At 44.7% G+C, this 27,686-nt stretch overlaps 1 protein-coding gene across 17 annotated transcripts in view; it reads right to left on the bottom strand.

Annotated features, from left to right (window-relative positions):
• LOC119437274 (ankyrin repeat domain-containing protein 17-like) overlaps positions 1-27,686 on the bottom strand; it is a 190,046-nt gene that overhangs the window by 7,034 nt on the left and 155,326 nt on the right. For 15 of the 17 annotated variants that reach the window (XM_037704331.2, XM_037704327.2, XM_037704317.2 and 12 more), the window contains 4 exons: positions 26,778-26,983; positions 22,345-22,500; positions 12,310-12,444; positions 2,389-2,667 (listed from right to left, as the gene is read on the bottom strand). In XM_037704331.2, coding sequence (XP_037560259.1) covers positions 2,629-2,667; positions 12,310-12,444; positions 22,345-22,500; positions 26,778-26,983 — 536 coding nt within the window. In that variant the 3' untranslated portion in view covers positions 2,389-2,628. Of the gene's footprint in view, positions 1-2,388; positions 2,668-12,309; positions 12,445-22,344; positions 22,501-26,777; positions 26,984-27,686 lie in introns of those variants that run through there. The other 2 variants (XM_037704318.2, XM_037704319.2) reach the window with 2 other exon arrangements.

Here is a 27,686-nt window from a genome sequence, read left to right as displayed (position 1 = left end):
CACGTTGTGCTGTGCGTGTGGAGAAGAAGAGGAAACGGCTGAACACCTCATACTTTTCTGTAAGGGGCTTAACCCTACAGTGCAAGGCAACGGGGCTGATTTTTTCAAAGCATTGGGGTTTAGGGACAGTGAAGGCAAAATAGACTTTAAGCGGGTAGAAATAACCAAACAGAGGTTATCTGATTGGTGGATAAAATCAAGGCAGGGGTGAAATTTCACCCACCACAAAGTACAAATTATGTTAATAGTCATGGCTAGGTGGCGTATGCCACCGCCCGATTTAAAGGGTTCAGCCTCATCCATACATCCATCCATCCATCCCAATAGAATTCGCCATAAGTTCACGGTGGCGCAGGCAGCGTGGGCGTCTCCCCGGCGCGGAATGCCCTGCGCAGCACGCGGGTGATAACAGCGCGGCGCCTTTCCCTATTTTTTCCTGCGTGACGAAAAAGAAACCTCTCTCCGGTGCGTGCGCTCCCCCCCCCCCCTCCTCCCCCTTTACTCGGTGACCGTCTACCGCATTATCAGAGACGAGCGGCGCTTAGGAATAGTGCGCTACAGACAAATGTTAATACGCGCAGCCTTCCGCTATGCTTCCGCGCGCACCTTGTTCAATGCCAGAACCAAGACGCACTACTTACTTTGCTCTTCTGTGCCACTCGTTGTGCACGTTTGTCGTCTGCTAAAGTGTGTGTGAACGCGTGATTTCCTGTACTTGCATCGCGTGCGCTTTTTGTGGCCGACAAGTGTAAATGGCACCACCGGTGCCCGCACGAAAGTCTGACATCAGAGCAGAAGGTCCAATTGATACGTGAGGTGCAAAAACGAGGACCGGCATAAGTCTGAAGTCGCTAGGCAATTTGAAATACCACCGTCAACATTATGAACTGTTCTGAAGAATAAGGAAGCCGTAACGGACGGATTCGAGAAAAGCTCAGCCAAACGAAAGCGCAACCGTGATTCCGTGTATCCCGAAGTGGAAGGTGCGCTTCTCGAATAAGAATGCTAGAAAAGCAAGCCTCCCCGTAAATGGGCCGGCACTGATCGCGAAAGCAGAATTCCTAGCCCTCCAAATGGGCAAGCAAGATTTCAAGTGGCACTAACGGCTGGCTTGAACTTCAAGAGACGGCACGGCGTGTCTTCAAAATTGATTGTCGGCGATAGTGCAGCCGTGGACTACCACACCGTGGACGGATGGCTCAAGCATCGGCTGAGCTCCCTAATTCAGCAGTAGGAAGATAAGAAAGGACACCTACACCCTACGACGAGGCGGCATTCTTTTACAAAATATTGCCGAAACGCACGCACACTGCACCGGGCGTGTCCTCATCAGGGTGTAAACAAAGCAAAGAGCGCGTTACAGTGCGCCGGGGAGGACAAGCTTCATTTGTTGATACTGAGGAATGCGGCAATGCCGCGGTGCTTCCGCAACGCAACAATGCCCAAAGACTGCATATACAAAAGCAACAAACGAGCTTGGATGACCGCAGGCGTTTTCGAAGAGTATGTGTGCCTGCTCGATCGAAAGTTTAGGGCAAAGCAAAGGCATGGGCTTTTTGTTATCGACAACTGCCCCAGCCATGGCACGACTGAAAATCTCCACGCGATCACTTTGGAATTTCTACCAGCGAACAGAACCGGAATAACGCCGAAGTAATACCGCAAAAGTCGTTTGCAACGTATGCTCGCTGCATACGATGCCAACACGGGATACAACAGCGACATGCTTGGTGCAATACATTTATTAATTTTTGCGGAAAAAGGAGACTAGCACAGGAAAGACGCTCACTTGCAACTAACTTTATTTTCAGAGACAGACCACCAGGAATGTTATTGCGTATGCGCCGACATTGAATATTGTGAACAAAATTTTAAAAGGTCGCTTAACAAAGGAGCAACCATCACTACAACAATAATGACAACCTTGTGTGGGTGACAGCAACATCTGCAGGTGCAAGTGGCCCGACAGGAAAAAAAAACAAGAAACAGGGGGGGGGGGGGGGGGGGAGAGGGGGGCGTAGCAATTTCAGCCAAGGACGAGCAACGTTAATTTCTTGCCCTTCAGATGCACTGACACTGCACTATACAAAGGCCAGTGTGATCTGACCAGCCTCGAGGATTTCCCGTTTGAGTCTGTCATTGGATCGGCATGCAATTTCGTTTTTTTTTTTTTTTTTCCGAAAAGGGCTTTACAGCCCCATTCCCTGCAGTGCGCAGGAAGGTGCGCTGTGTTGCTCAGGGCCTTAGAAGATGACGAATGCTCTCTAAGCCCGTCATTTAGAAAGCGCCCCGTCTGCCCGATGTAAGCTTTCCCACAGTCGAGTGGTATCTTATGTACCACTTCGGCGGCACAGGAGACGAGATGTTTAACACGATTCTTCTCACAGGCCTTTTTATTACACCTTCACTATTACAGTTATTAAGCCATTCATGGAAAGAGCTGGCACCTGCAAAGACTGCTTTGCACATTTCCCGGATTTTCCCGGTCGCATGCAGGAGAGGCTGATGATGATTACGAGGTCTGCGACGATCCCTACGAAGCTGTGCACAGAATCGTTGGCGAAGAGGTGGAAGGTAACTTCGAGTCATTCACGATGCCTGACGCAGATGCTCCCGTCGTCGCCCCAGCTACGGATTCCGAAATAGTTGACTTGGTTCTTGGTGACCCTGATGAGGAAGAAGAGCCTATAGACAAACAGCCTCACGAAATACCAACACGCAGACAGAGTCTGTTGCGAAACAGTCGAGTGCGCGTGTATAGTGCCTAGAACATGCTTGCTAGTGAGCCGACCGCGGCTTCCGGGTGTCACCGCATGCAAGGAATGTCGGCGGCTGCCGCTAGGAGCACTGCAGTGCAGGCGGGTACAGCCTTTTTCAAAGCATTGGGGTTTAGGGACAGTGAAGACAAAATAGACTTTAAGCGGGTAGAAATAACCAAACGGAGGTTATCTGATTGGTGGCTAAAATCAAGGCAGGGGAGAAATTTCACCCTCCACAAAGTGCAAAATATGTTAATAGTCATGGCTAGGTGGCGTATGCCACCGCCCGATTTAAAGAGTTCAGCCTCATCCATCCATCCATGGCGCTGCCCGCTCTTCACAGCCCGCCATGTTTTCACAAGGAGGCTGCTGCGATTTTTGTATTTATAAAGCCGTACGAGCAGCAAAGTTGTCATGTAGGAAGCCGATTACTGGTTTAGGGTTCGACTATAAAAAGGCTTATTTCCTGCTTGCGCTAAAGTTTCACGTGTCGAGCGTTCAGTTGTTCAATGCAGGAAAAGGGAGCACTATGTTCGTTTTTTAGTCCAGCTCGTTGCAACGTAGGATTCTGTGAAGTATTTATTTGGCAACTTTATCTTTATTTTTTAGACAATACATGTTTTCTATAAAAAAAGTAACGAGTGCAGAGGACATGGCGCTTTCGCAGCCGAGTTCCTAGGCGCGATGGACATACGTTGCCACTAATAACGTGAGCTTCAGAAGACTAATTAGGAAATATTCATTACTCAACGTTTTTTATTGGTGCCTTGGGGACAGTTGTATTGTATAAATGGCAAATTTGGAGGCAGTGATATTTTCATGTACACTCATCTTTTAAAGATCTTTAAAATCGTACCTAATCAGGGATATTCAAAAAGTGTGGGGCAAAGTTTGAATGATGGCATGCCGCGGGAAATCCCGACCCGACACACATCCTTGCCAGGCAAAGCATGTGTGACGCATCAGTAGCTGCCGTGATTGGCCAACGTGTTCAGTTTCCTACTTCCTCACGCTTGTCGTCACGGGCATTTCGGTCTGATATGATGGCGGGGCCGGCTTTCCCGAGCGCCCGATTTCGATATTGCCTGGATTTACCGTTGAAATTCGAAGATAAATACCTCGAATTAGGTGCGACTTTCAAGATTCTTTAATAATTAAGGGTGTGTTAATATGCGATTGCCTTCATATTCGCCATTTAAACAACTGCCCTTAAGGCACTAATAAAGTTATTAAATTTTTTTAATTAGTCTTGTGAATCTCATGTTATTAGAAGCAAAGTATGTCCACCTCACCTAGGAACTCGTCTACAAAGTTCGCTGTACTTATAGCCACTTTATAAAAAATCGGTATTGTCTAAAAAAGGACCCTGTCTTCCCTTCAAAGAAGTTCGTATATGCGCTTCGCATGTGCCTCATCATACATTTGACAATCCACTCACCATTGCATCACATGCCATGATGCCAGTTCTGTCGTGCAACAAGGAAAGAGCTATAGCTATTCACAGCGGTCTGCTCTTTTAGGAAAAAATATTCACTTTAGCATCACTTGCCAGAACGTTCCTGTACGGAATTATTCCTATCGATTGTTTGTTTTCCCCATACTTTCCTGCACTTACATTTTATTGCGATAGCGATTGTATGGAAACTCCAGGTGAAGTTCCACTGTCGTCGTGACGTTCCGTATAATTTCCGAGTGCTATTACATCGCGGCTGCTTGTCGTAGGTGCGAGCAAAAGCTTGCGAGGGTGAGCCGAGAAGGGTGCGTGCGGTCTCCTCACACGCGCAAGCGGGTGAGGACGAACATGCGCGCGCTGGGCGGTAATTGAAAGGAGTAATTATGAGGATATCTCATAAAAGTTAAATGATTTCCTACCTATATTTGTACATTATAGTTCATTTAGTAGCATTCACAGTCTGTGGGTCATATTCAAGGATAAAATGCTTTCACTGACCTCAGATTTTGTTCCGTCTAAAGTGGTTTTGGCTAAGCGCCGCAAAGATTCATCAATTCAGAAAAAACTCGGAACTTACAAAAAAACCCTAGCTGGCACACAAAGCTAAGAGATATCAGCACAAAACTTAAAACGAATTGAAGGTTGCGAAGAATGGATATCTATCAGCCTTAGCAGATAAACTCAAAACGAATCCCAAACAGGTCTAGCGGTATATTATGAGCAACAAGCAGGATAACACTGGCATTCAGGCCATTGCAAATGATGGTAACATAATCAAAGATGACAAAATAAAAGCAGAAGTTTTCAACAAGTATGTTCATTCAGTTTTCATAAAGCCTTGTAGCACTGCAATTTCTGACACGCCACACGATTACCGGAAATAGAAAAACATTGCAGTGAGCGAGCAAAGAGTGGAGCTTTGTTGTGTAGTCTGAACCCGCATTCAGCTCATGGACTCGATGGATTTTCTAATCATATTTTGAAACACTGCTCAAGACAGATAGCGCCTTTCTTAGTAGTATTATTTAACAAGTCACTAGAAATTTAAAAGCTACCCCAAGATTGGAAGACAGCCAACATGACTGCGGCATTTAAAGAGGGTGATCGAACACACGTAGGCAATTACAGGCCAGTATCCAACTTACGTTTGCTGTAAGACGCTCAAACATGTCCTCTACTCTAATCAGATGAAGTATTTTGAAGCAAATCACTTTTTTACCTCAGCTCAGCATGGGTTCCACTCAGTTTTTTTGAGCATCATTGAACATTTCTGAACACAAATAACCGAATTTATGTATGACATTGCAGTTGGCTTGGTCCGCGGTGAACAAAATAGATTCACTCTTTCCAAATTTGCAGAAAGCATTTGATGTCGTCCCGGACAATCTGCTTTGCTTAAAATTATATTTACTGGGCATTCCTGAATATATTCTCGGCTGGATAAAGGATTATTTACACCTGCACAAACAGCAAGTTGTTTTAAATGGGGTGACATCGGCTCCAATGCACATGCTATTGGGAATGCCTCAAGGCTCTGTACTTAGGCCACTTTTATTTCTTGTTTCTAATGATTTAGTAGTAGGCCTTAAATCGACCATTCGACTGTATCATCCAGTGAAATGCCACGCCGATATGTCCGTCTTGCAGGCCGACCTTGAAAAAGTGTCCATCTGGTGTAACCGGTGACAGATGACTCTGAATAGCGGTAAATGTTACCATGTGCAGCTTACAAAGAAAAAGAAAAATTCCCCAGTTCCTATAATGTAAATAATATTGCACTCAGTACCACTGAGCATGTTAAATACCTTGGAATCTGAAACGCTTGACTGGTCTAATAATGTTAACTCAATTACCGCAAAATCTTAGTCTTTTCCACTTTTTCGAACCAAATTTTAAGCATTCTCAGTCATCACTGAAAGCAACCTTATATTTAACTAGCTTTAGGCCTATTCTAGAATATCCATGCATAACCTGGGATCAGCACAGTAAAAACCTCATAGACAAAACAGAATGTGTCCAGAAGCAAGCAGCTTTGCAACAGGAAATTATAATTTTACTATCAGAGGATCCGGAGAACGGTAAGGGTTGGGTTGGAAAACTCTCTCCACACAGAAAAATGCTAATATTGAAATTCCTTTAGAATATATATAAAATTAAAACCGGTATTGAAAAAACACTGTTCATTAAGGAGCCGAATTACGTTTCATCTAGTAGAGACCACGCTAACAAAATTAGAGCTTATGCCGTACCAATGTGTTTATATATTCATTTTTTCCTAACACAATTAACGATTGGAATGAGCTCCCTAATGAAGTGATAACAGTGTCTAGTATTGAAAATGCTAATGTTGTTTTCATTTCTGAACATGCACTACTATGTGAACTGTTTTTCTATTTTTTACTCTAGAAGTTATTGCTCTCTACTAGTTTGTCTTCCGCTATTGCGAATTTCAGTGCTTGACTGATGTTGCATTTACTGATGTATTCTTTTGATACTGACGAACATTTTTCCATTGTGACTTCCTGTATTTTAACCTCCCTACGATAATGCCATACAGGCAATGTAGTTATGCCAAAATAAATAAGGAGGGGGAAGGTGACATCTCTTCTACTTCGTCATGGCGGCTGAGCTCGGTTGCGCAGTTCGAAGCCTGTCCTACCCGCTATAGATGGTTTCAGTGTTTACAAACAAACCTCGCTTGCCGCTGATTGGTTGCCCCATTGGAACTTCCGGCAGGAGAGCTAGAAGCACTTCCGGCTATGTTGTTTGAAGGCATGCGCGACGTGAGGCCGGCGTGTCGATGTTTGCACTGCTTGGTGGAATCTGTGATGAGCTGATTCTACATTGCGAATATTGTCGAGATGACGAGCGACTCTTTTAAGGCGCTTAGCACCGAAGCAAAAGATCGGTATCGCCAAAAGCTGACGTTTAGAGGCAGAGAGCTGCCCGATCCACTGGACGATGATGTCGTGCGATTTTCGTTTTCGCCGGGCTCCAAACACCTTCCCTCAGTTACAACCCCGGAGCAACAAGCGGCATCTTAGTGAGGACATGCAATGAACGCAGACTGGTCTTCAAGGCAGGTAATGGGACTGCTGAAAACTAGAAAAACTTTAATGGCAATTTTTTCTTCTTTCTGTGGTTTTACGTGCCAAAACCAGTTCTGATTATGAAGCTCGCCGTAGTGGAGGGTTCCGGATTAATTTTGACCACTTCGGGTTCTTTAACGAGCCCTACAACACAATCACACGGGTGTTTTTGCATTTCGCAATGGCACTTTTATTGCTGCAAGATGGAGGATTAAGCGGTAAGCTGTGCATGTGTACATGCACATGTTTTCTGCGTCATATGCCTTGCTTCTGCTTTTCAATATGCATTCACAAATAACTGTACATTCTCAAAAGTCATTTAGTGCAAGAAGCCTAGGTCGACTGAAATGGGACTAACTTAAATGCTCACGAATTTACCACACTTCTAACGAAATGAAACCTGTAGTGTTGGGCACGAGATTGCAATCATTAATTGGCCTCCGTTAATTCGTGAATGCTTTTAGAATGTGGCTGAAACTTCCTACATGCATGCACGGAAATCGCTAACTTTTCTGTGATTCTGCTCTGTGACACCGATACGAATGCTCACATGGCACCGCGATGGCTCAGCGGTTACGTAACGGTGCCCGGTTGCTCACCCGAAAGACGCCGTTTGGGCACCAGCCGTCGCATTTCGATTGAGGCGAAATGCTAGAGGTCCGCATACTGTGCGATGTCAGTGCACGTTAAAGAACCACAGGTGGTCGAAATTATCTGGAGTCCTCCACTGTGGCGTCCGTCATAGCCGGAGTCGCTTTGGGACGTTAAACACGATAAACCAATGCGCACATGTACCTATGTAGTAAAGCTACAGAAGTGCACTTGTGCCCCAGATACGAAAAACATTAAAATAAAATGGCGGCAGCATGGCACCCACTAAACAATAATTTAAACTCATGTTCGTAGCATGGCAATCCACGCCGAGGCAAGAAACTGGTTGAGCGGGCAAACTCAGGGCGAGAGTCGAGCTGCTCTCGCATGAGTTACACGACATACGGCCAGATCAATCGCGCAGTAGCACTTTTATTATTCAGCATTATAGCAGTCCGGCTACTCCACGTAGTAACGTACCTTGGATGAAGTGAGCAGAGCAAATCTGTGAGCTCTTGGTAAGCTCCCAGATTTGATAAACACCGTTGACGAGCAAACGTAATGAAAACAGTCGATGCTAGAAGAGCTACCCGCCGTCACGCAAACACACTGAATGCCACAAGTCGCACTTATATCGATATACCCGAAAAAATAACACAGAATATGCGCAGGACGAGCATGCGAGCGAACAAATACCAGCAAAAACGAGCAAAAGGAATGGCTACCGGAAGTTTCCTTAGGGCGCTGGATGAAACCGTCTATAGCTGACGGCTTCGTGTGCGCTGTGTTATCACGTGCCGAGTTCGCGTTGAAGCGAGAGCCAGCACAAAGGGGAATACGCTCGCCGTTGCTGCTGCTCTTCATAACGCCAGCGTACTGACAGCGAGTGTGCGCGGCCATTGAGTGAGATGTGTTCTTGTTTGCCTGTGTGCGCATGACAACATAATTGTTAATCGAGTTAGTAAGCGGATGTTTACAACAGTTTATGCAGCTGATGGAAAGGCTGACGTTACTTTGTATAGCTGCCTAATATTTTGCCATCTCAATCAATGCTTCGCCTTTCCAGAGAAACTGCGACTTCCTTCTTTTTCTTTCTCTTGTACACTTGCTTTTCGTGCCAGGACTGTTTGGTACATGCAGAAAACACATAAAACGCTCCCCATCAGACTGTAAAGATCTAACATTCTTCAGCAAGAACCACGTCTCTATATAGGACTGCTTCTTTGAAGCAGGCTTTAATTAAACTGCATCCCCCACAAACCAGCAGCAGCTGTTAAGGCAACTATCAACAATTATGCTTCATCACAAGTTGTTTTTGTCTTCCATCTTCATCACAGGATTCCGAACACGATAATTTTTTAAGGAAAGCGTGGCAAGTAAGTTATTCTGGGTTATTCATTTCACCTTCACAATAGGCATAACCTAATGATTTCATTGGCAGAGATGGCACTTTCATCCATGCGACTGGAATAGAGATCGATATCGCAGTACAGATGGCGACTTTCGTTGGTGGTTTGCGACCATTGTGCCGTATCATATTGCAATCCATCAGCGCTCGCGACTTTGGAACTACAGCGTGGAGTGCACTCTTCAGATACAGAAGCTTTGCGGTGAACACCTGATCTTTCGATGGGCACGCCTATGCTGCTTTACTGGAAGTTTTTTCGCACAGATATTTTATTCTGCCTCTTTTTCTGCTCTAATTTAGGAACAACGTGCGTAGGACACTTGAATATCGTCCGTACTGCATCGGGTTTCAGAGGCGATTCACGGCGAAGATAGTTGACATCACAATGATAGTGAACGAATGTTCAATGAAACGGCTTTTGAAATGCCTTTCGCAAACCACAGCAGCTGGCGTCAGCGTTGTGTCATTTCTCTTTATCCTTCGTTCCCTTTCCGAGAGCCGCGTGCCATCAGATAGTGCAGTGAACAAGGATACAAGCTCTTTGTTAGAGCACTAACCACTCCTGCTCAACCAAGCAAAGCAAGTCCTCTCTCTTCACTGTCGCTGTGGTTTCAAAGTTCTTTCACCGCCGTCACGTAGTTCTGCTACTAACAGGCACGGGAACACAACAATCGCGCACTCACTCTAAGCTTTGATGACACCAGGAACAAACATGCTACACCGTAATGACACTGAAAATGCAAACACAGAAATCGATGTAACCACTGTGAAATTGCTTTGGCGAAGCAGACGACAGGCATAGTTGGCACCCACCTACACGGCTGTGACCCCTGCTGGCCACCGTGGGCATTCATTGCAGACAGATGGTGCGATGTTCGCCCGTTGTAAAGAGCACTAGCCAATATACTAGGCACTATAGCTCGGGCGATGACCACGACCTCATGCTGTGCCTGAACAAAGTGGAGCAGGTACTCCTCGCGCCCAGCAGAAACATCCGACAGACCCAGCTTAGACATTTTTGTACCTCAATAAAGGTTTGTTTCACTGAATATCTCGCACTTACCACTTCTGCAGCGTTTTCATGGCTAATTCAGCTTCAGAGCTATTATGGAGTAGTTCGTATATCGAATTACCACTTATATCAAATTTTTTTGCCGTCCCGTTTACTTTGTTATAATGAGGGCTTACTGAATTGTACAATGTCTCTTATCTCGCTTCCCCACGTTGACGTCTTTGAAGAATGATCCATGGATAGAGCAACGTGAAGCATCCAGAAGATTTGGAGGAATCTCACACATGTGAACGCATGAGGGAAGAACATCTGCAACAGGTCTCGACTTAAGTATCCCTTGATTTCTGGCTTGGGATTCAGTGCCATACTCAGTAGAACTCCAAGAAAAGCTTTGAATTAATACAAATTTACTTTTTCCAGCTCTTCCATATGGAGTGCTCTGTAAGGACGCCAGAGTAGGAAACTTTCTAATGTGCAAAGCAGTTTTTCTCATGCACGATTTCCTCAATCCATTCTTTCATGAAAAAGAGCTGAAAGTAGTCTAACAGGTCAGGTTGGACGAGTTGCACAGGTGAAAAATCATTCGTATAGACTTTCTAGCCTGTCGCATGTGGTTAGTTAGGCACCTCTGATGCTGTCGTCTGCTGGGTCATCTTCCTGTTCACTGTCATCAGTACATTCATTTGACAAGGTCTCTTTGCCCGATAAAAGAAATAATTTTCCTCTTCAATAAAGTCATTGCCACTTTCGCTGAAACAAGGAGAATCCTTCCCATAAAGCGTGTGGCATTGAGCGGCGTCAAAAAAAGAAAACATTTAAGCTGATGGTGCTTTTGAATTTCTTTTAGTTGGTTACCTTAGTGCTGCCACCTATAGTACAAAATAACAGAAGTGCACATTTGTACAAGCGTCGAGAAAGAATGTGCAGTTTAAAGGGTGCCTTCCGACAGCTAACAAACTGCAATTCTCGGATGGCAGGTGGCTCCTGACAACGGACCGCATTATTTATTTTGCTGCTTGCTTCACCCACCAGGCAGCCGTCAAATGAAGCACCACTAGTGATACCACAGTGACTTGGTAGCATGGATAAAATGAAGTTCTGGCAACATTAATCTCGGGCCGTAATGTTCCTGACCTCACGCTAATGAGAAAAACCTAAGCATCTGCTGATAGCTGTTCAAGAGGATTTCAAAGGCTTAAACACATGCACACAAAATTCAAGTGACAGGTTTGCTGTTGCAGAGGGGGATGTGTCGCCATCGCTTGTTGTGTCGCCAGTTTTGGGCCACTAAAATTTTCACTTGCTGCCCAGAAGTCCGCACAGAGGCTTCTGCTGGTTACCATGGTTTCGTAACAATATGACTGCCAGCTTCAATCTAAATTCACCCTTGCTACATGTTTTCTTTTTTACTGTGCTGAAGCATGGTATTAAAAATCGACCTTATATGCTTCTCATACCTCAAACTAGACCTCACAAAACATTGATCTTGTGACACGTTTCGGAAATTTTTTTACTAGCGTACAATTGTATTTTAATTGGACAACAGTGTAAATTTGTCACTACTTGTCAAGGTGTTGTGTCCTAGTAGTTGCTCCACACCACAATGCAACAGGGTCTGCCTGTCGCATTGCATGTCACCGTTGCTCAAATATCATGCATGTGTGATGGCCTCTGTAAGCGACAATGCTTTATTGGCCGCAGTTACTTCGAACCTAGTTTTACAGGCTATTCCACTAGGTCAGGTGGTTGTCTCCAATCATTTTACACGATAACCAGTGCTGCACTTCTACGCAAATAAATACGCCTAGATTGAGCACGAGTGAACTGTCACCATAATAATTGCTGGTGGCAGAGAGGAAAAACTGGGGCCCTGAGAAAGCATGTTGGGAAGTGGAAACTTTTGCAGGTACTATGTTGAAAATGGAGGCAGTGTGCTAAATGCAGGACAACATGCACTTCTACAGAAGCTTAGAGAGAGGAGGAGAGAGAGAACCAACCAGCTTGGCAGTTGCCACATGGGCATGGTGAGGTTGCTGCTGCTGTGGGTGGTGGGGGTGGTGGCCGGCATGGTGGTGCAGGGAGTCGCCTGGCGCACCACCCATTAGCTTATGCGGGGACCAGGGCGTTGACTCCTGCCGCAAAGAAAAATGTGAACCTCTGAGCAAAGCACTTGCATAGCGAAAATTAGAGGGGCTCATGTAAACAGATTAGGGTGGCCAACGACAGCCGACAAAAAGACAGTGCATGCTTTTGTGACAAGGTATAATTACTGTAACTGCATGAACGTAACATTCTTGTGGCAGAAATGCCTTCTTCCACAGAAACTGGCTCTGCTCTTACTTTTTTTGGCTGTTTACCTCACCTTCTGCATAAGCTGTGGTGCCTCCAGCAATGGCTACATTTATTTATTTATTGAAATACTTTCAAGGCCCAAAGGATGTTACAGAAAGGAGTTGGGCAAAATGTACATGTAACAAGAGAAATGGCAATAATGCACGAGTATAAAAAAAAAAAAACACCACTTCAAAATATGCACACAAGTCAAGCTATAAATACAGGGCAAAATTTAAGCAATATATTACAGGCATCAAGTGCAATTTTAAATGCATCAAGCTGGCTGATTGAAACCATGGAGGCGGGCAGAGTGTTTGAATTTCAACTTGCCTGGGGAACAAATGAATTAGGAAACTGGTTAGACTTCCAAAAGGGAACGCCAACTTTATATTGATAATCAAGCGCGAGACGAAGTGTAAAACGGTTCCGAAAAAAAGGTCGTGTTTCAATTCCTGGTTCAGGTGATATATTTTAAAGAAAAAAGATAGATGGTGATGCTTTTCTACGAAGTGCGAGGAGCAAAGGAATGTTTAGGCTTTGTTTTATACTTGATACCCTAGATGTGTGATGATACATTGAAATCTCATTGATACGATTCTGCATAAGTTTTTTGGGATAATATGTTTTTGGTAGGTTGACATTAAGTTGCAAAACTGAAGTCAGTCTATAGGCCCAGTCTACTATGGTTTCTTGGCAATACACAGCAGCCACGTATGGCAAGTCGAAACTTAGACTCCCTTCCTCAAAGTGGAGGAAGAGTGTTTATAAGGTGAATGTATCACTGCCGCCATCTTGCGTGTAGTTCAGTTCAGATTCTCCTACCAGGTGACGCCACTCAGTCATGTTTGGAAAAAGCGAAAAAAATCGACTCTTTGCCGTCACAGCATGCCCCGGGTCTGGCTCTCTTGCGACGCTGTGACAGGCGATAGGCTGAGTTGAGGAAAATTCCCCCTCTCCCCTTCTTTCCAGGACAAGTTGTGCATCGCACCATTGTTGTTCTGTTGCTGCGCGTGGTGGCCTTCTCCCCACTGATACTTTCAACAATGGCTCAGTCGAACCTTGTAAAATGGTGGCTATTAGTGGTTCGTCACTGCAGCTTTTGACGTGGCTGTCATGTGAGTGTGGGCCGCTGCTTCGAAAGCTGTCTCGGCAGATGGCCTGCAGACCAGTGCTCACTGCAGAACCTCGAGTGACATTGATCGTCAACTAGTTTTGTTTCTTTCTCTTCCTAGTGTATTTTTTTTAGCATTTTGCAAAGTATGGGCCGGCTAAATGAAGGTTCTAGGCTTTAAATGGGCACTATTGCTTTGTGCCTATAAAGACAAAGGAAAGGACCGCAGTAACTGTCTAGCGCAGTCTGCTGACATCCGAACAGCGGTCAGCAGTGGAGGAATGAATGAATAAATGAATGAATGAATGTGTGTTGTTTAATGGCGCAAGAGCCAGATATGGCCAAAGAGCGCCATGCCAGTTCTTGTGATTTTGCAGTGGAGCGATGAATTCTGAGAAGCAGATGAGGCGTGGCTGTAAAGGGGCCTGAAAATAGCCGCTGTAAAGTGCGTAAATTATACATGTACTAAATCATGGCAATGACTAACAAGGTGTACTATGAAAATGAAGAATGCATTGAGAAAGAATGATACGATATTTAAAATATTTAAGATTCAGTAATTGGCAAGAAGCACTGCTGCCTAAACAGAGCCCTTGAACCATAAGGGCCTGGAGGCATGTGCTATAAAAAACTACCATCACAGCGGCATCCTCTGGGAAGAGGATGCGCTACGAACTTGTTGGGCTAATAACATGCAGGACCACATCAAGAAATCGACGACTGCTTTGGCATGAAAAAGCGGTTCTTCACCAAGAAACATAATGGCATGAAGAGGGACATGATATCGGTACGCTTGTGGAAAATATTACTTTCTCTCTGTTTTGGCTTCTAGACACTCCAGGAGGACGTGGAGAACGGTCAGGGCAGTGGAGGAGAGGTGGCGGTAAGAGTAGGGGTAAAGGTTAGTAGAGAGAGTATAGAGTAACAATGAAATATTTACAACAGAGCAACTAAGTAAAAAGAAAAAAGAAGACCGTTTGTGGAGCGATTTCCTTGAGAATGTTTGTCACCGGCCCCGCACACCGGCACTGTTAAGTCACGTGGAGCAGCTGGGTGTTGCGGCTGGACTATTCGAAGAAGTAGCAGTGCTTTTGTAAGCTACCCTGTTCCACATGCATAGAAATTAGAGTTGTGGGCACGGCTGACACCAGTTTTGTTTCGACCGCATGTGCCGCTTGACCAACGTTCAGAAGCCCCAGCAAGCTCGTTTACATTACTTCTGTGCTAACAATACACAGAGCCCCTTTGCACACCTTGCAGAGCGCCAAAAAGGGTGCTTTTTACATACATGCGCGATGGAAAGGCTTTCAAGTGCAACCAACTAAAGCACTATTAGTCTCATGTATCCCAAAACAGCTGACTTTTTTTCGCTCTGTTAGATGAATAGGGATTAGGCTGGCAAACAAATGTTCCTAGGGCGTCGGCCATGTTTTGGTGCCAGAGCACCGGTTCCTGCCGAAGCTATGAAGCGTTGATATGAGCTTAGTACGTCCGAGTTTTCATATCGATGCCCTTGTGTACCGATGTCCTTGTGTACCACGTAGCACAAGTATGCATAAAACTGAAATCCGCGTTTCATGTGCACCTACTGCCTAAGCAACTTACTAGTCAAATTCATGAAGAATTCGACAAGCGAACACGTGAAGCAAGCAATGGAACCCAAAGAATACTGCTTGCGTGTCGCTGTATTCTCTGCAGATAAACACAGGAGTAAAAGAAGGCATTATGATTGGACTGATAAGTGTCACTCAGTGACACGATAAATATGCGTACCTAAAAAGTTTTTATTATATGGGTTTGTTTCAACGCTTGCTGTCAGTTGCTGATGTCCTCTTGTTTGGTTTTTTCCCCAAGTATACTGCAGTCGAACTATCACAGGACAGCAGCTATAAATTTGCAAGTTGCAGCTGTACTGTGGAATTAAGTTTTCCGAGAATGAAATACTAGTAGGGGTGTGTGAATATTCATAACTTTGAACAACGAATCTAATAGGCTGTATTCGATTCAGTGTCAAATGTTATTATTCGCGTGCCCCTATCAAATAGACAGCATAATACACGTGGTTAGGCTGCTTTATTGGGGTAGAAATTACGCACGCTCCCGTGCAGTCGTGGGTTCGATGGCGCACCCACTAGAGAGCCCGCTTAACCTGCGCGAATAGTTATTTGCTAAAAGTACTTTTTCTAATAGTCATCAGTCTATATAGTGTAAATTGTGCACATGTTATCTGCCTTTTTCGCGCTGTCCATGCTTTCCTTTCTCTCTCTCTTTCCCCACCGCGTGGGGAAAGCAAGTTTCCAGATATCGTCGTACAAGCCTGCAAAGGGCAATTCTCTTTGGCACAATTCTCTTTGCCTGCAAGAGGCAAGGGCAATTTGCAATTCTCTTTGGCACAATGGCGCAATAGCCTAACCTGCTGGCATGCACTCATGATGTACCCGTGCACCGGTGCTTTCTTTCTTTCATATTTTTCTCCCCGCAGCCACAAGTTAGTGAGCTCATGTAGGACTACATTGAAGGCGTAGTTCCAGACACGCGTGCTTGAAGGAATGTGGGGTAGGCACGGTGACTAGACTGAGCCAAACACTCAAACCTGGAGAAGGAATTCCCTCCGCGTTTTGCCCACTTTGTAATGTTTAGTGGCGCCAAATTTGACAAACGTTAGAACTGACGTGAAACAGCTTGATATCTTTTAGCACAGATGGCACCACCACCAAAAATCCCCTGTGAGATTTATTATTTATTGAAAAGCTTTTGTTTCAAGCACTGCTTAGTATAAAACTCGTGAGTGCTAGTAATTACAAGACACTGTATGGCTCTAGTAATGTGCAACAATTGTTGTGAATTAGCGTGTACATGAAAAAGAATGTCAATTTGCACGGACCTGGCCAGAAGAAAAATTAGCTAAATTCACTGCTCCCCTGTAGATTCCTTAATTAACATAAGCCAATTTTCTCTTCATAGAATCCGAAAGAAGGGCTTGCTGCTTGATTATTGAAAATTTCAGTTTCAGCTTGAATAGTTTTGTCCCTTCTTCGGTAACGCGTGACAAAGTATAGTCATAAATTGCCAATTTGAAGTAGTAATAACTCACGAACTGTTCATCAGAACACAAAACAACTTTACATAGATGATAAGTATACTGTAGCCTAGAAAACCACTAAATATTGTTGTCCTGAGTTTAAAAGGAAAACAGATATTCATTCATAAACTTTTGCAGTTTTGCCCATTTTTATTGGTGCCTATATTAATTTTTAATTGCTTTACACACAATTTCTCATCATAGAAATCTTGTATAACATTTCATTTAAAGACACAGCAAATTTCATTTTATTACGTTGAACAGTTTTGCCGGAAATGCAGTACAACGGAGGCTATTACAGCAAAAACATCCTCTTTTGCTCCCACTGTTTTGACTGCCGTCGGGTAACTCTTCAGGCTAGGCAACAATACTAGGTGTCATTGGAAAGCGCAGAAAGTAAGCTTTCTAATGCAAAAAAGTTCGCATTCGTCCAGTGAGTGCAGGAAGCACAGTGCGTCCGCAAACAATGACTAAAATGCCGAGCGCGTGAATGCCGGAGTGGGCCACCACCTTAATGTCATTTGGCTTGTTTGTACAGTGCACTCTGAGCATGTAACAAGACTGGGGCATATGCAGTTGAGCAAAACTTCGATTCTGTAGGATATTATTATAAAAGATAAAAGAAGCACAAAGCAAAATTTTATTTTAGAACCCGATGTCTCAGAGCCTGACCGGATTCTTCTTCAGGGGCGAGATGGCGTGAGGCGCAGCAGTGCTTTTACGCAGTTTTTAGTGCTTTGACACGCGAGCAGAGAGACATTGCGGTGGTTGTTTTCTCTCTCCAAAACGCCACCGCTATTATTATCAGTGCATCTCTTCAGCTTAGTGAGGGTTTGTTACACTCTGCCATATATAAACTGAGGTTTGGTGAGGATCACTTCAGATAGTACTGTCTTGATGACTCAAGTTACAAGTTGGTATAGTATATCCTTATGGGACCTCAAGAAAGCTAAGGTGCATAATCACTTTTCAAGATGGTTCTTATTGCCAACTGTGATTTTATGGACACGAAGAACCCCCTTTTTTTTCTTTTTTTTAAATGTCACCATTAGATGCTGAAGGCAGCATCTCCATCTACATAAAGAAAGTAACCGTAACCGTATTGTTTCTTGTTGCAAAAAAAAGTTTCCTTTGCCTGAACACAAGAGATGAAGACGTAACATTGTGCGGTAAACTCACATGTTCATGCTACATATTGGGTTTAATGTAAATTTGCAGTATTTGAAATGCACTTCACTGCTCCTTTTTTTCACTGTGACGAAACAATGGCCGAGATCAATTTAGTGTCAATTTTCGTAACAGCTGATGGCAAGAATAGACTCTTTGCAAGAATCCTATTTTATCGCCTTCGTTATAGTGTCTACGCTTGTTACAACGGACCCGCGTACAACAGACCCCCCCCTTTCGAATATAATAGACCATATTTCAACCGTTGTTTGCTCTACCTATTTTATTATAGCAACGAAGTTCGCTTTTAACAGACTGCGCTGCAACAGACTATCGGCTACAGCAGACGAAATTAGCGGCAATTTTTTTCGAAATCGGGCATATAAAACATTCTTTGGCCGTGTCGACACAGGCTGACAGCAGACTTGCGAGGGTCAGTCAATGAACTTGGCTCAATCTCGCGTGCGTGCGAGGGAGGGAGGCGGGGCAGGGGGCATTCTTATCCAGCGGCTCCTGATTATGGTGCTGCACCTATCTTCAAAGCGATCTGCGATGTGTGCAAAGTGTGCGCGCGCACGCGTGGTCATCTGCGATGTGTGCAAAGTATGCGCCAATAGCGCACCCAGGATCTCTGCCAGGGGGGGGTTGACAGTTTGCCAATACCATCTAAACAGCACTAATTTCGATTTCTTCACGGGAAATTGTCGAAAAAATGCGCTTTTTGCGAGTGTGCAGACGATTGCGCGTCTTACATCTTAGTTGCAGTACTCGAATGCGTAAGGAAAGAAAAGGGGTTAAACAAAAGGGGGAGTGAAGTCGGCCTCAGGGGGGGGTTACAACCCCCGAATCCCCCCCCCGTCGGTGCGCCACTGGTATGCGCCCGCGCGCAGTCTTCAAAGCGATCTGCAACGTGTGCAGAGTACGCGCCGCGTGGGCCTCATCTTCAAAGCGATCTGCAATGTAGTCAAAGTGCACCCAGTGCCGGTAGCTTCGTATGCGCTGCACTTTCAAGGTTTAGTTTGCGCTAAAGCGAGAGACAGCACGAAGGTCGATTTGCTCGCTGGTGCTGCCGCACTTCCTCACTCCAGCGTTTTGACAGCAACTTTCCGCGGTCATCGAGCGAGATGTGTTCATGTTTACCTGTGCACGCGTGACACTGTGCTTGTTAATTTAGTTATTAATAAGCGAATGTTCACAAGGTTATACGGCCGATAAAATTGCTATCCTTACTTCTTACAGTCTACTTCTTATCGTCTAATTTGCGATCGCAATCCATGCTTCACCTTTCGAGCGAAACAGCGAAGTTCGTCACTCACTCTTTGCAATAACGTTAGACATCGTGAACAAATTTTCGTAAAAGTGAGGCGTTTCTTCGGATATCACGGACTTTGGATAAAACAGACATTCATGGTTGGATTACCAGGGTCCGTTGTAACGAGAGTCGCCTGTATCGAGATTTAACTGTATTGTGGAAGCTGTCAAGGACGAAAGGCGCTTCTACTGCTGTCAGCCTGCTGTGGCATAAAACTGCTCTACTACATTGTGATAACTGATTAGTTGCCAGCCAGCTCACTGACGACGAAACAATCGGGAGATGTGCCCTGCAGTGACACTTTGTACATAGAGTGTGAAATAGACAAGCAAGCATGACGAATTTCTTCACAAGGTGTGTTGATGCACAAAAAAATTTTTTTTTTGTATTTTCTTGCTCCATTGGTGCTTCTCTCCCGTTTCCCATAAAGTCGGATATAACAAGATTTTATTGCAATTTAACGGCTAATATAAAAGCCCTGTTGAACACAACCTTGTTATCTGAACACAACAAGGTTGTGTTCAGATAAGTTCGGTCGGGCATGTCCAGTGACCCTTTTTAATGTTGAGTGTTTAATGTTGAACTTTTGAGGGGGGTACGAACAGGGCGAAGAATAGGCTGCCCCATTCGCACCCCGCAATTTGCTCAGGAAGACATTGTTTTTGATAGAGTAACTCAAGATTGAATCGCTTTTCAACTTTTTTGACAGTGACACTTCTCTTTTTTAGGCAGCACAAAAGTGCATCTTTTCGCAAAGTGAAAGTGAAGCACCAAGCTACCTTTCTGTAGGAATTGCTTCGCTTCTTTGATCGCTTTGCCCTGAGCTCACCTAATGTAATTGTGGAGACCCCTCGTGTGGCACCCATGAACTAACTGTGAGATGGCACTGGCAAGTTAAAAATCCGATTGCGTCAACACCAGTGCCATGACTATTCCATCCTAGATGTAGTTTGTGATGCGTGCTCCTATGTGGTGTTGGCTCACTGCAAGTTCCGCTGCGTGCTCCCTCACTGATCAAATTACAGTAGAAATTCGTTAATTCGAACTGTAAGGGGACCGGACATTTATTGGAGTAAAAACGGAGGTCGAACTAAGGAGAGCTCCTTCAAATATAGGGTCCAATCAATTGTGCAGTGCAGTGTGCAAACCCAAAAACCCAAAACAGTCATTGGGCTTGCACCGAAAAAAGTATCTTTCCTTCATCAGCACGCAACATATGCCAGAAGCCTAGGTTCTGTAGAAAGTTCAATAAGATTGCGCCTTGTGTGCAGCTTGCTGTGGGTGTGAGGGAAAATGTGCAAGGGTTAGCTGAGAAGGATGGTAAACTGAAGCACGCCCCACTTCTGCGTGCCCAATGCTGGAGATAACCTGATCCAGCGCACGCTAGGAAGGGGGCATAGGTGAGCACTGGTAATGTGATAACGCGGTAACATGATAAAGCACACTAGGAGGAGGAGGGGTTAGGTTGTAATCTGATCTGGGGGCTCCCCTTCCTGCTCCTTTCAAGAATCTGGAGGGGAAAGAGGGCGTGCATCCGGTTCGGTCTTGGCTACCTGCACGCCTTTCCTGGTCATTTTTATGGCTACGACATGCAAGCAACGTTACGGTAGCCTGCAACACAAGGCTTTGGCTCGGGTTTGTCCAAAAGCGGTGCACGGGAGAGAGCGATTTTGTTTGAAATAACCGTTCTGTGGTTTTTGGGATTCGAGTTCACTGGAGTTTTGCTCTATTCAAATACATGACTTTGCTGGGATGAACAGACCAGCTCGAATTATCTGTCAATTTGAATTAAGAGGTTTCAAATTAGCAGGATTTCACTGTACTACCCAGCGTTGGCTAAGAAAATTATTCTTGCATCCTCTCTACTTTGTTTCTAAAGAACTGTCTGCAGGACATGCACTTAAAGGCCCAAGGAAGTGTTCCAAACCATGTGACAATGCCCCACCCTTATGTTGCTGCATGCACAGATTTTGCCCTTTCCGTCCAAGAACACACCGAGTGTTATCACTCCCAAAATTTTCAATTTTGTCAACTCTCGTTTTTCGAACCATCCTGCAGCCTTTTCGTGTCGTAAAATAAAGGAACCTGCTGCAACCACGAGCATGCACAGATCATGTATATAGTAGCGGGGGTACCATTTATTCGGTCACATTTTTCGCTTTGTAATTCCAAAACAAAAGAAACGATGCAATATGTTTTTCTAGATTACATCAGTTTCAAGTCAACAGACTTACTTTCGGAAATTTTAAAGAAAATCAAGGATGGCCTTTTCTAAATAAAAGAAAAAAAAAAACAAACTTTCAATTACTGCCAATTTACTAACATGCCTAAGCTTGAGCGCTTCTCATAATTTTTTTGCCCAACTAGGGCCAAGATATTTACCTAAAATTTTAACAACTGTCACGGCAACAGGCTGACAAATTTTGAAAACCGTGCTTTACACCGGATGCAGAGAAAAAAATCCAGACTTCGACAAATACTGTGCAATGGGCTGCATTCGCATTCCCCCCCCCTCGATGGTCTGCATTCACTTTTTTTTTTTTTTTACTCTACATCATGGCAGTGATACTCTGTCACGAGGTAGAACCAATGCTATCGACGTGCAGTCTATCACAATATATTTATAGAGCTGCTAACCAGAACACTTTTTCTTTTGAAGCTAACCAAATTGCGGATTCGGCAATATTCGCAAATAATGCTTCTGTTTCCCAAGGCAAATGTTGTTATTTCTCGTGAGACTAAGGTTGATTTTGTTGTCCTTAGCACTAGGGCAACGGAAAATGTTTTGATCAAAATTAAAAATGCTTACCGGACATGCCTAGCTAAATTTATCTGAACACACCCTGAAGATACTTTTCTTGCAGAACTCTCTGCTTGATGCTGGGGATGTGGACATTACATGAGCCTACACAGTAATGATTTCAAGTAAGGTTCTCGAAACAGGAATATGTCGCCACACGAGCAACTTTTGGCATGTTGGCAGCCAATACCAATGGAGGAACATTTCCCTTTCGATATGCACCCACCTGAGGCTGGTGCGGCGCCTCGGCGGCCACTCTAGCAGAGGAGAAAAGCTGCGCAGCGCCTCCTAGCATTGCTCCAGTTGCTCCGCCAGGGAAACCGTTGAGGAAAGGCGGGCAGCCACCCAGGCTTCCAGCATTCATTGTTGCCTGCTGAGGCTGCTGCAGCATAGCAAAAAAAGCAAAGAGGAGAGCTTGTTGCACATCTGACCCAAGCTGGTAGCAGTACAATCATTTCTGCACTTCCCTACCTATGAATTAGCTGCCACACTCATTCATGCCTGCCATATATTGAAAGGCATACAATGACCTTATTACCATGCTGAAATCAGTGTATTGAAAAATGTCTGTATAAAGAGCAATTTCACACAGCATAATTTCGTAATGTGTGCACTTGTGCACTGTGTCCATAGATGCTACAAAAAATGCCTCTACACCTACTGAAGGCTTGCTAACAAAGAAATGGCACCCATGATGATGCTTTCACATGGGTCATGCTTCCTCAGTTAAAAAATCAGCACGTTTGCTTTCAAAAACTCTTTCCTATGCACATTTCGTGGGTGCCTTTGTAGCATGAGATTCCAGCATTTCTCACATCTTAGAAGTTTTCCTTATTAGCCGGAATAAAGGGACAATGGCGGACAGGACTACTAATCTTGACATAATGTAGCGCAAGGGCACAACCACGAAGAAGACACACAGATGCACGTCACAGGTCATAAAAACAGGATGCGAAGGCAGTGCACATTGTAACTGTGCGTGTGAAGCAGTTTGAGGGTCACATGTTCTACTGCAGATTTAAAATCCTCAGAGTGACTTTCACGAAACGAGTTTCACTAAGCGTCAAGCGTGTACTCATTCGTGGTCCGGTGGAGCGGCGCCAGCTCGGACTCTGGAACGACATACCCTGATGCTGGTTCATTTTTGCAACCCGCTACTAGAGGGCACTAGTTGTTCTGTCGACAATGGCATTATCCCCACCATACTTGCACTTAGCACGAAAAACTACCAAACTGCAACTTTGGTCACCGATTCCGACGAAGCGGTACTGGTTAGGCCAAGACAGCGGGTGCGGCGGGCAGAAAGTCTGTGAGAAGTTCACCTTAAATGTTGCTACCAGTAGGTTACACTGGTGATCAGGCTTGAGATACATGGATGGGCTGGACCTACGGCCTCTGTGGCTGCAGGCTGCAGCGAAGTTTAAGTCCACGGGCGATCAGCCGGCAACTACTGCGAAGGCCTACCAAATTTGAGTGTGCACTTACTAGATGGAACAGTGTAAGCTCGCGTGTGGGCATAAAGGCAATAAAGCTGCGAATTGATTGTGTGCACCAGTCTAAACTGACAGGTGTTGCGGAGTGAAGGTCATGCGTGTGGTATCTGCACCTCACGATGACCCACAACACACATAGTGCTGCACAATGGGGAAACCTGCACTCGTGACCATCACGACAATTGACACCCATGAGCACTACACTAAGCAAAAGTCTGAACAAATAAATGTTCTGCTGTGCTGGCACTTTAAAAACCAACAAAACCGATTTTACCATCAGAATTAGTTTTTATGGACTGTCTAATTATTCGAACATCTTCGTGGCACTGTCTGAAAAAATCTGCCGGTGACTGTAAATGTGCTCATACTTAGCTGCCAGTGGTTGCATTATTATGAATAGCAATCTGAGCGTAGTTCGATGCTTTAGTAAATAGCCAGAAGCCTGACTTGTGTAAAGCATGGACCCAGTAAAAAATTAGGAAAAAAGAAATGCGGGCCTCACACGAGTAAATACTGTATGTCTTCTTTCTCGAAATAAGCTACTCTGAAGAGCTTAAACCTGCAAAAAAGAAATGTAACCCCGGAAGGACACATTTCTCAAGACTGTATGGATTGGTGCGTGTTTTTCACAGAATGTGACATCTTTGGGACAATGCAATCCCGCCGAGTCTTCACCAAGTCTCGCTAATGAGCGAAGCGATGCCATATGCTTTCACTAGGCGACCAAACTTGTAGAATATGCCACTCCAAATCTATGTGAAAAGTGAGCGTTTCTGAGTGTGTCACTAGACATCACACTAGGCATCCAGTCACTCTCACTTCGCACTCCAGCGAGAGGCTGAGGTCTACTCCCTCCTTTCCTCCTCACCCATGAGAAGGTTTACACAAACAAACCACATTCGTCAAATCATTTCACAGCACGTAGTTGAATTCATGAAAGGGAAGCTACAAGGTACAGAAGCTACAAGACACGAAGCTACCAAGGCAGCTTCGTGTCTCCCTGCTTAGAGCTTTCGGTTAACTCGCCCTCACTCTGCGATCTACTAGCGCCCTGGTTAGCTCAGATGGTAGAGCCATTGCCCCAGTAAGGTGTTGGTCCCAGGTTCGAATCCCGGATCAGGGTGAATTTTTTTTCAACTATGAAGCTTTCTTTCTGATAGACATGAATGGGCTTCCTTCGTAGCTTCGTGCTTCAGTCAGATGGACAGCAAATTTCTTAAGTTTTCCAATTTTTACACTTTGCAAGCTTCTGCAGAACTGATTTGCCATAGTTGATTTCCAATGCTAAAGAATTTAATTTGACCCACAAAATTCGACCAACGAAATTGATCGAGTTATCTTGTGGGCTGAATTAAACAAGAAGCAGAAAGAACGCGGAAACACACCACTCATTCATTTGGCAGTATTTGCCTGATTCTAACACGCCCCCAATCAAACACACTGCACTTGTGTCCCAAGTAGAAAACTAATGTAGAAAGGAAATTAAAGCTCCTAAACAAAGTAGAAATCTAACGTGCACCTCATTTTATAGCAAGGAAAATGGGCAAGAGTGTAATGTGTGGTGGGTGGTTTCCTAAAATTGGTTTCACTGCAATACATCTGTGTTATGCAGTAAAGTATATGTAAGCCACTAAGGCGGTTTTGGTCATCAATCCGACTGCACTGCAAAGGCAACTTAAGGGTCAATTTTGTCAGGGGGAGGGGGGGGGGGGCGCATGTTAGAATCGGGGGAAATATCAGCCATTGTGAGTTACCGTTACGAGACATGTTGCCATAAATTGGTCGCTAATAGTGTCCCCATAGAGGTCAGGCGCGTGCATGTTGACTGGCCCAGTTTGAATTATCCGGCAAACGTGAACTTTAGGATCGAAATAACGGAAGTTTGGGACCCTAGAAATGCATAGGCGCCGACCAGGACCTTCAGTTGGGATCGAATTAACCGAACAATCCAATTTACCGGAGTTGAGTTAACGGAAGTCTACTTATTGCCACAAACGATTTTTTTTCTAGTTCCACAGGAGTCACTAGAGTTGCCATTTCAGATTTTTCCCATAATCTAGTTTGGTGGGTCTTACATAAAATTTGTCTCATGTCATTTACTGCAGATTTGCAACATTCAGTTAAACATGAACCATTTGTTCATAGGGATTCAATAAGCACTTTCCTGTATTGCAGTGTCGCTACCACAATATAGTACTACTAATTGGTACTCGCAGGCATTAAATATACTTTTGTTGGTTTTTCTTGTAGGAGAACTTTAGCAGACTCAGAACTTAAAGCAGAATCCTTGCAAGAAAAAATGACAAAACGTCACATTTAAAAGAAAAAATCAGTTTCACCCAAAGGTGAAGCAGTGAAAGCAATAGCAAGGTTTCAATTTAATTTAACACACAAGCCACAGCTACACATTATTTTTCACAGCGATCACAGTGACATTTTCAGCAATTTTGTTGTTGCCGATATGACATGCTTCAGGAACTTGTAAGAGTAAACTTGCTTGAAGCAAGTAACCCTCTGCCATACGGTGCCTTGCGCTGCCACAAGAGGACAGTGCAGGTACCATCAAAATTTCTTTCTTGCATGTATCTTTTGCAATCTTGTGCCGCCCCATTCTTCAACACCTTTAAAAGTTTTTTTGTGAACAGAATCTATTTTTCGCAAATATCACGCAACAGTAGTAAAATTGTAGAACAAGCCCAAATTCGCAAACTTTACGTCGGATTTGGCAGGCATGATTTTACCGCAAGAATTTCTAGAGCGGCAATGGCCCGGGGCAGCATAATGGTACTGACCGGTGCAGCAATGGTGTGAGAAAACCAGCAGCATAATTGTAGTAGGGTGACCAGCCTCACACTCCGCGTGGAAACCACATGTGCGTACATGTGCATACTGTGGCTTCAGTTATGCTTTGGCCACGCACTCTGCTTTTCGCATTCCATTTGACATGCACGTTATCTCTTGAAGGTTGGCTGAGGGCTCCTTCGAGAGCACTTTCAGAATTTTCAGCAACTTTCATGGCATACATCGGTGTAATATTTTGGAGACAATCGTGATGCCTAAACCTGGCGAGGGGGCCTTTAATGGGAGAAATATGCAGCTTCTCAAATGTGCAACAGACATTTCCCACCTGCACCTACGACATTTCCCACCTACTACTACTACTCACGTGGTGGTAAGAGTGCTGTTCAAGTGCCTGCTGTTCTGACACCGTGTCTGCAGCAGCGGCAGCAGCAAAGCGGTTGTGCTGCAACAATGGAGCCAGGCCATCTCCCTGGGGCCCCGTGGCATGCTGGTACTGAACCCAGGCCTGCATGGCGCTGAGGTCTGGAGTCAGGCTACTTCCGCCTGCACCGCCGCCCACACCTGCGGCACCTGCAAAGCAAGGGTTCTCGTCTTTCAAAGGGGGAACTCTCGCGCAGGCAGGCAATGACTTACATCTATGCAAGGTGCATTTAAGTTCTGTGGTTTTTCTCATAAGAATAGCAGCGAGCACAAATGCAAGAGTCCATTTTAAGGACACGGCCAACCAGCGAAGTCAAGCGAGCCAGATGGCAGTGCTGTGGAGCTTGCGGGAAGTTGGTCTGGAAACGGCTTTACGCAGACACCAACAAAAGTGACATTCATGTCTGAATAGCCACTCACAATTGTCCACTTCCTCCTCACAACTAAGTCACTGTGGCAGGGCACAGCGAAGTCTGATATGCTGTGGGATAGACCAGTCACTGAATAAGTGACAGAATGGGGAAGTATGCACAAGACAAACCAGAATGAAGTTGCACGATTAATGATGCATGTTGATATCTGTGATGTGTGATTTAGGAACTTTAGATACTGCTATTTTATGTTAATAAGCATGGCAAGAAATGCGGCAGCGATACTTCACTTAAATTTGCATTCCCCCCCCCCCCCAAGTCTAAAATTTGTAGATTTTAAATAAATAACACAGTACATTTCCGCTATGCTTTTCTTGGTTCAGTGCTGGCTCCTTAGTTCCTTGCTCCTTAATCGAGCCCCTTAGTTATCCCAATTCTTTTCACTCATGGCCAAGTGCCACACACGCAGAGGTAACAACTGC

The sequence above is a fragment of the Dermacentor silvarum genome, chromosome 1 (genome assembly GCF_013339745.2).
Source record: "Dermacentor silvarum isolate Dsil-2018 chromosome 1, BIME_Dsil_1.4, whole genome shotgun sequence".
NCBI classification, from domain to species: Eukaryota; Metazoa; Arthropoda; class Arachnida; order Ixodida; family Ixodidae; genus Dermacentor; species Dermacentor silvarum.
The sequence above is the reverse complement of the archived record's forward strand: the minus strand, read 5'-3'. Positions and strand labels throughout refer to the sequence as shown.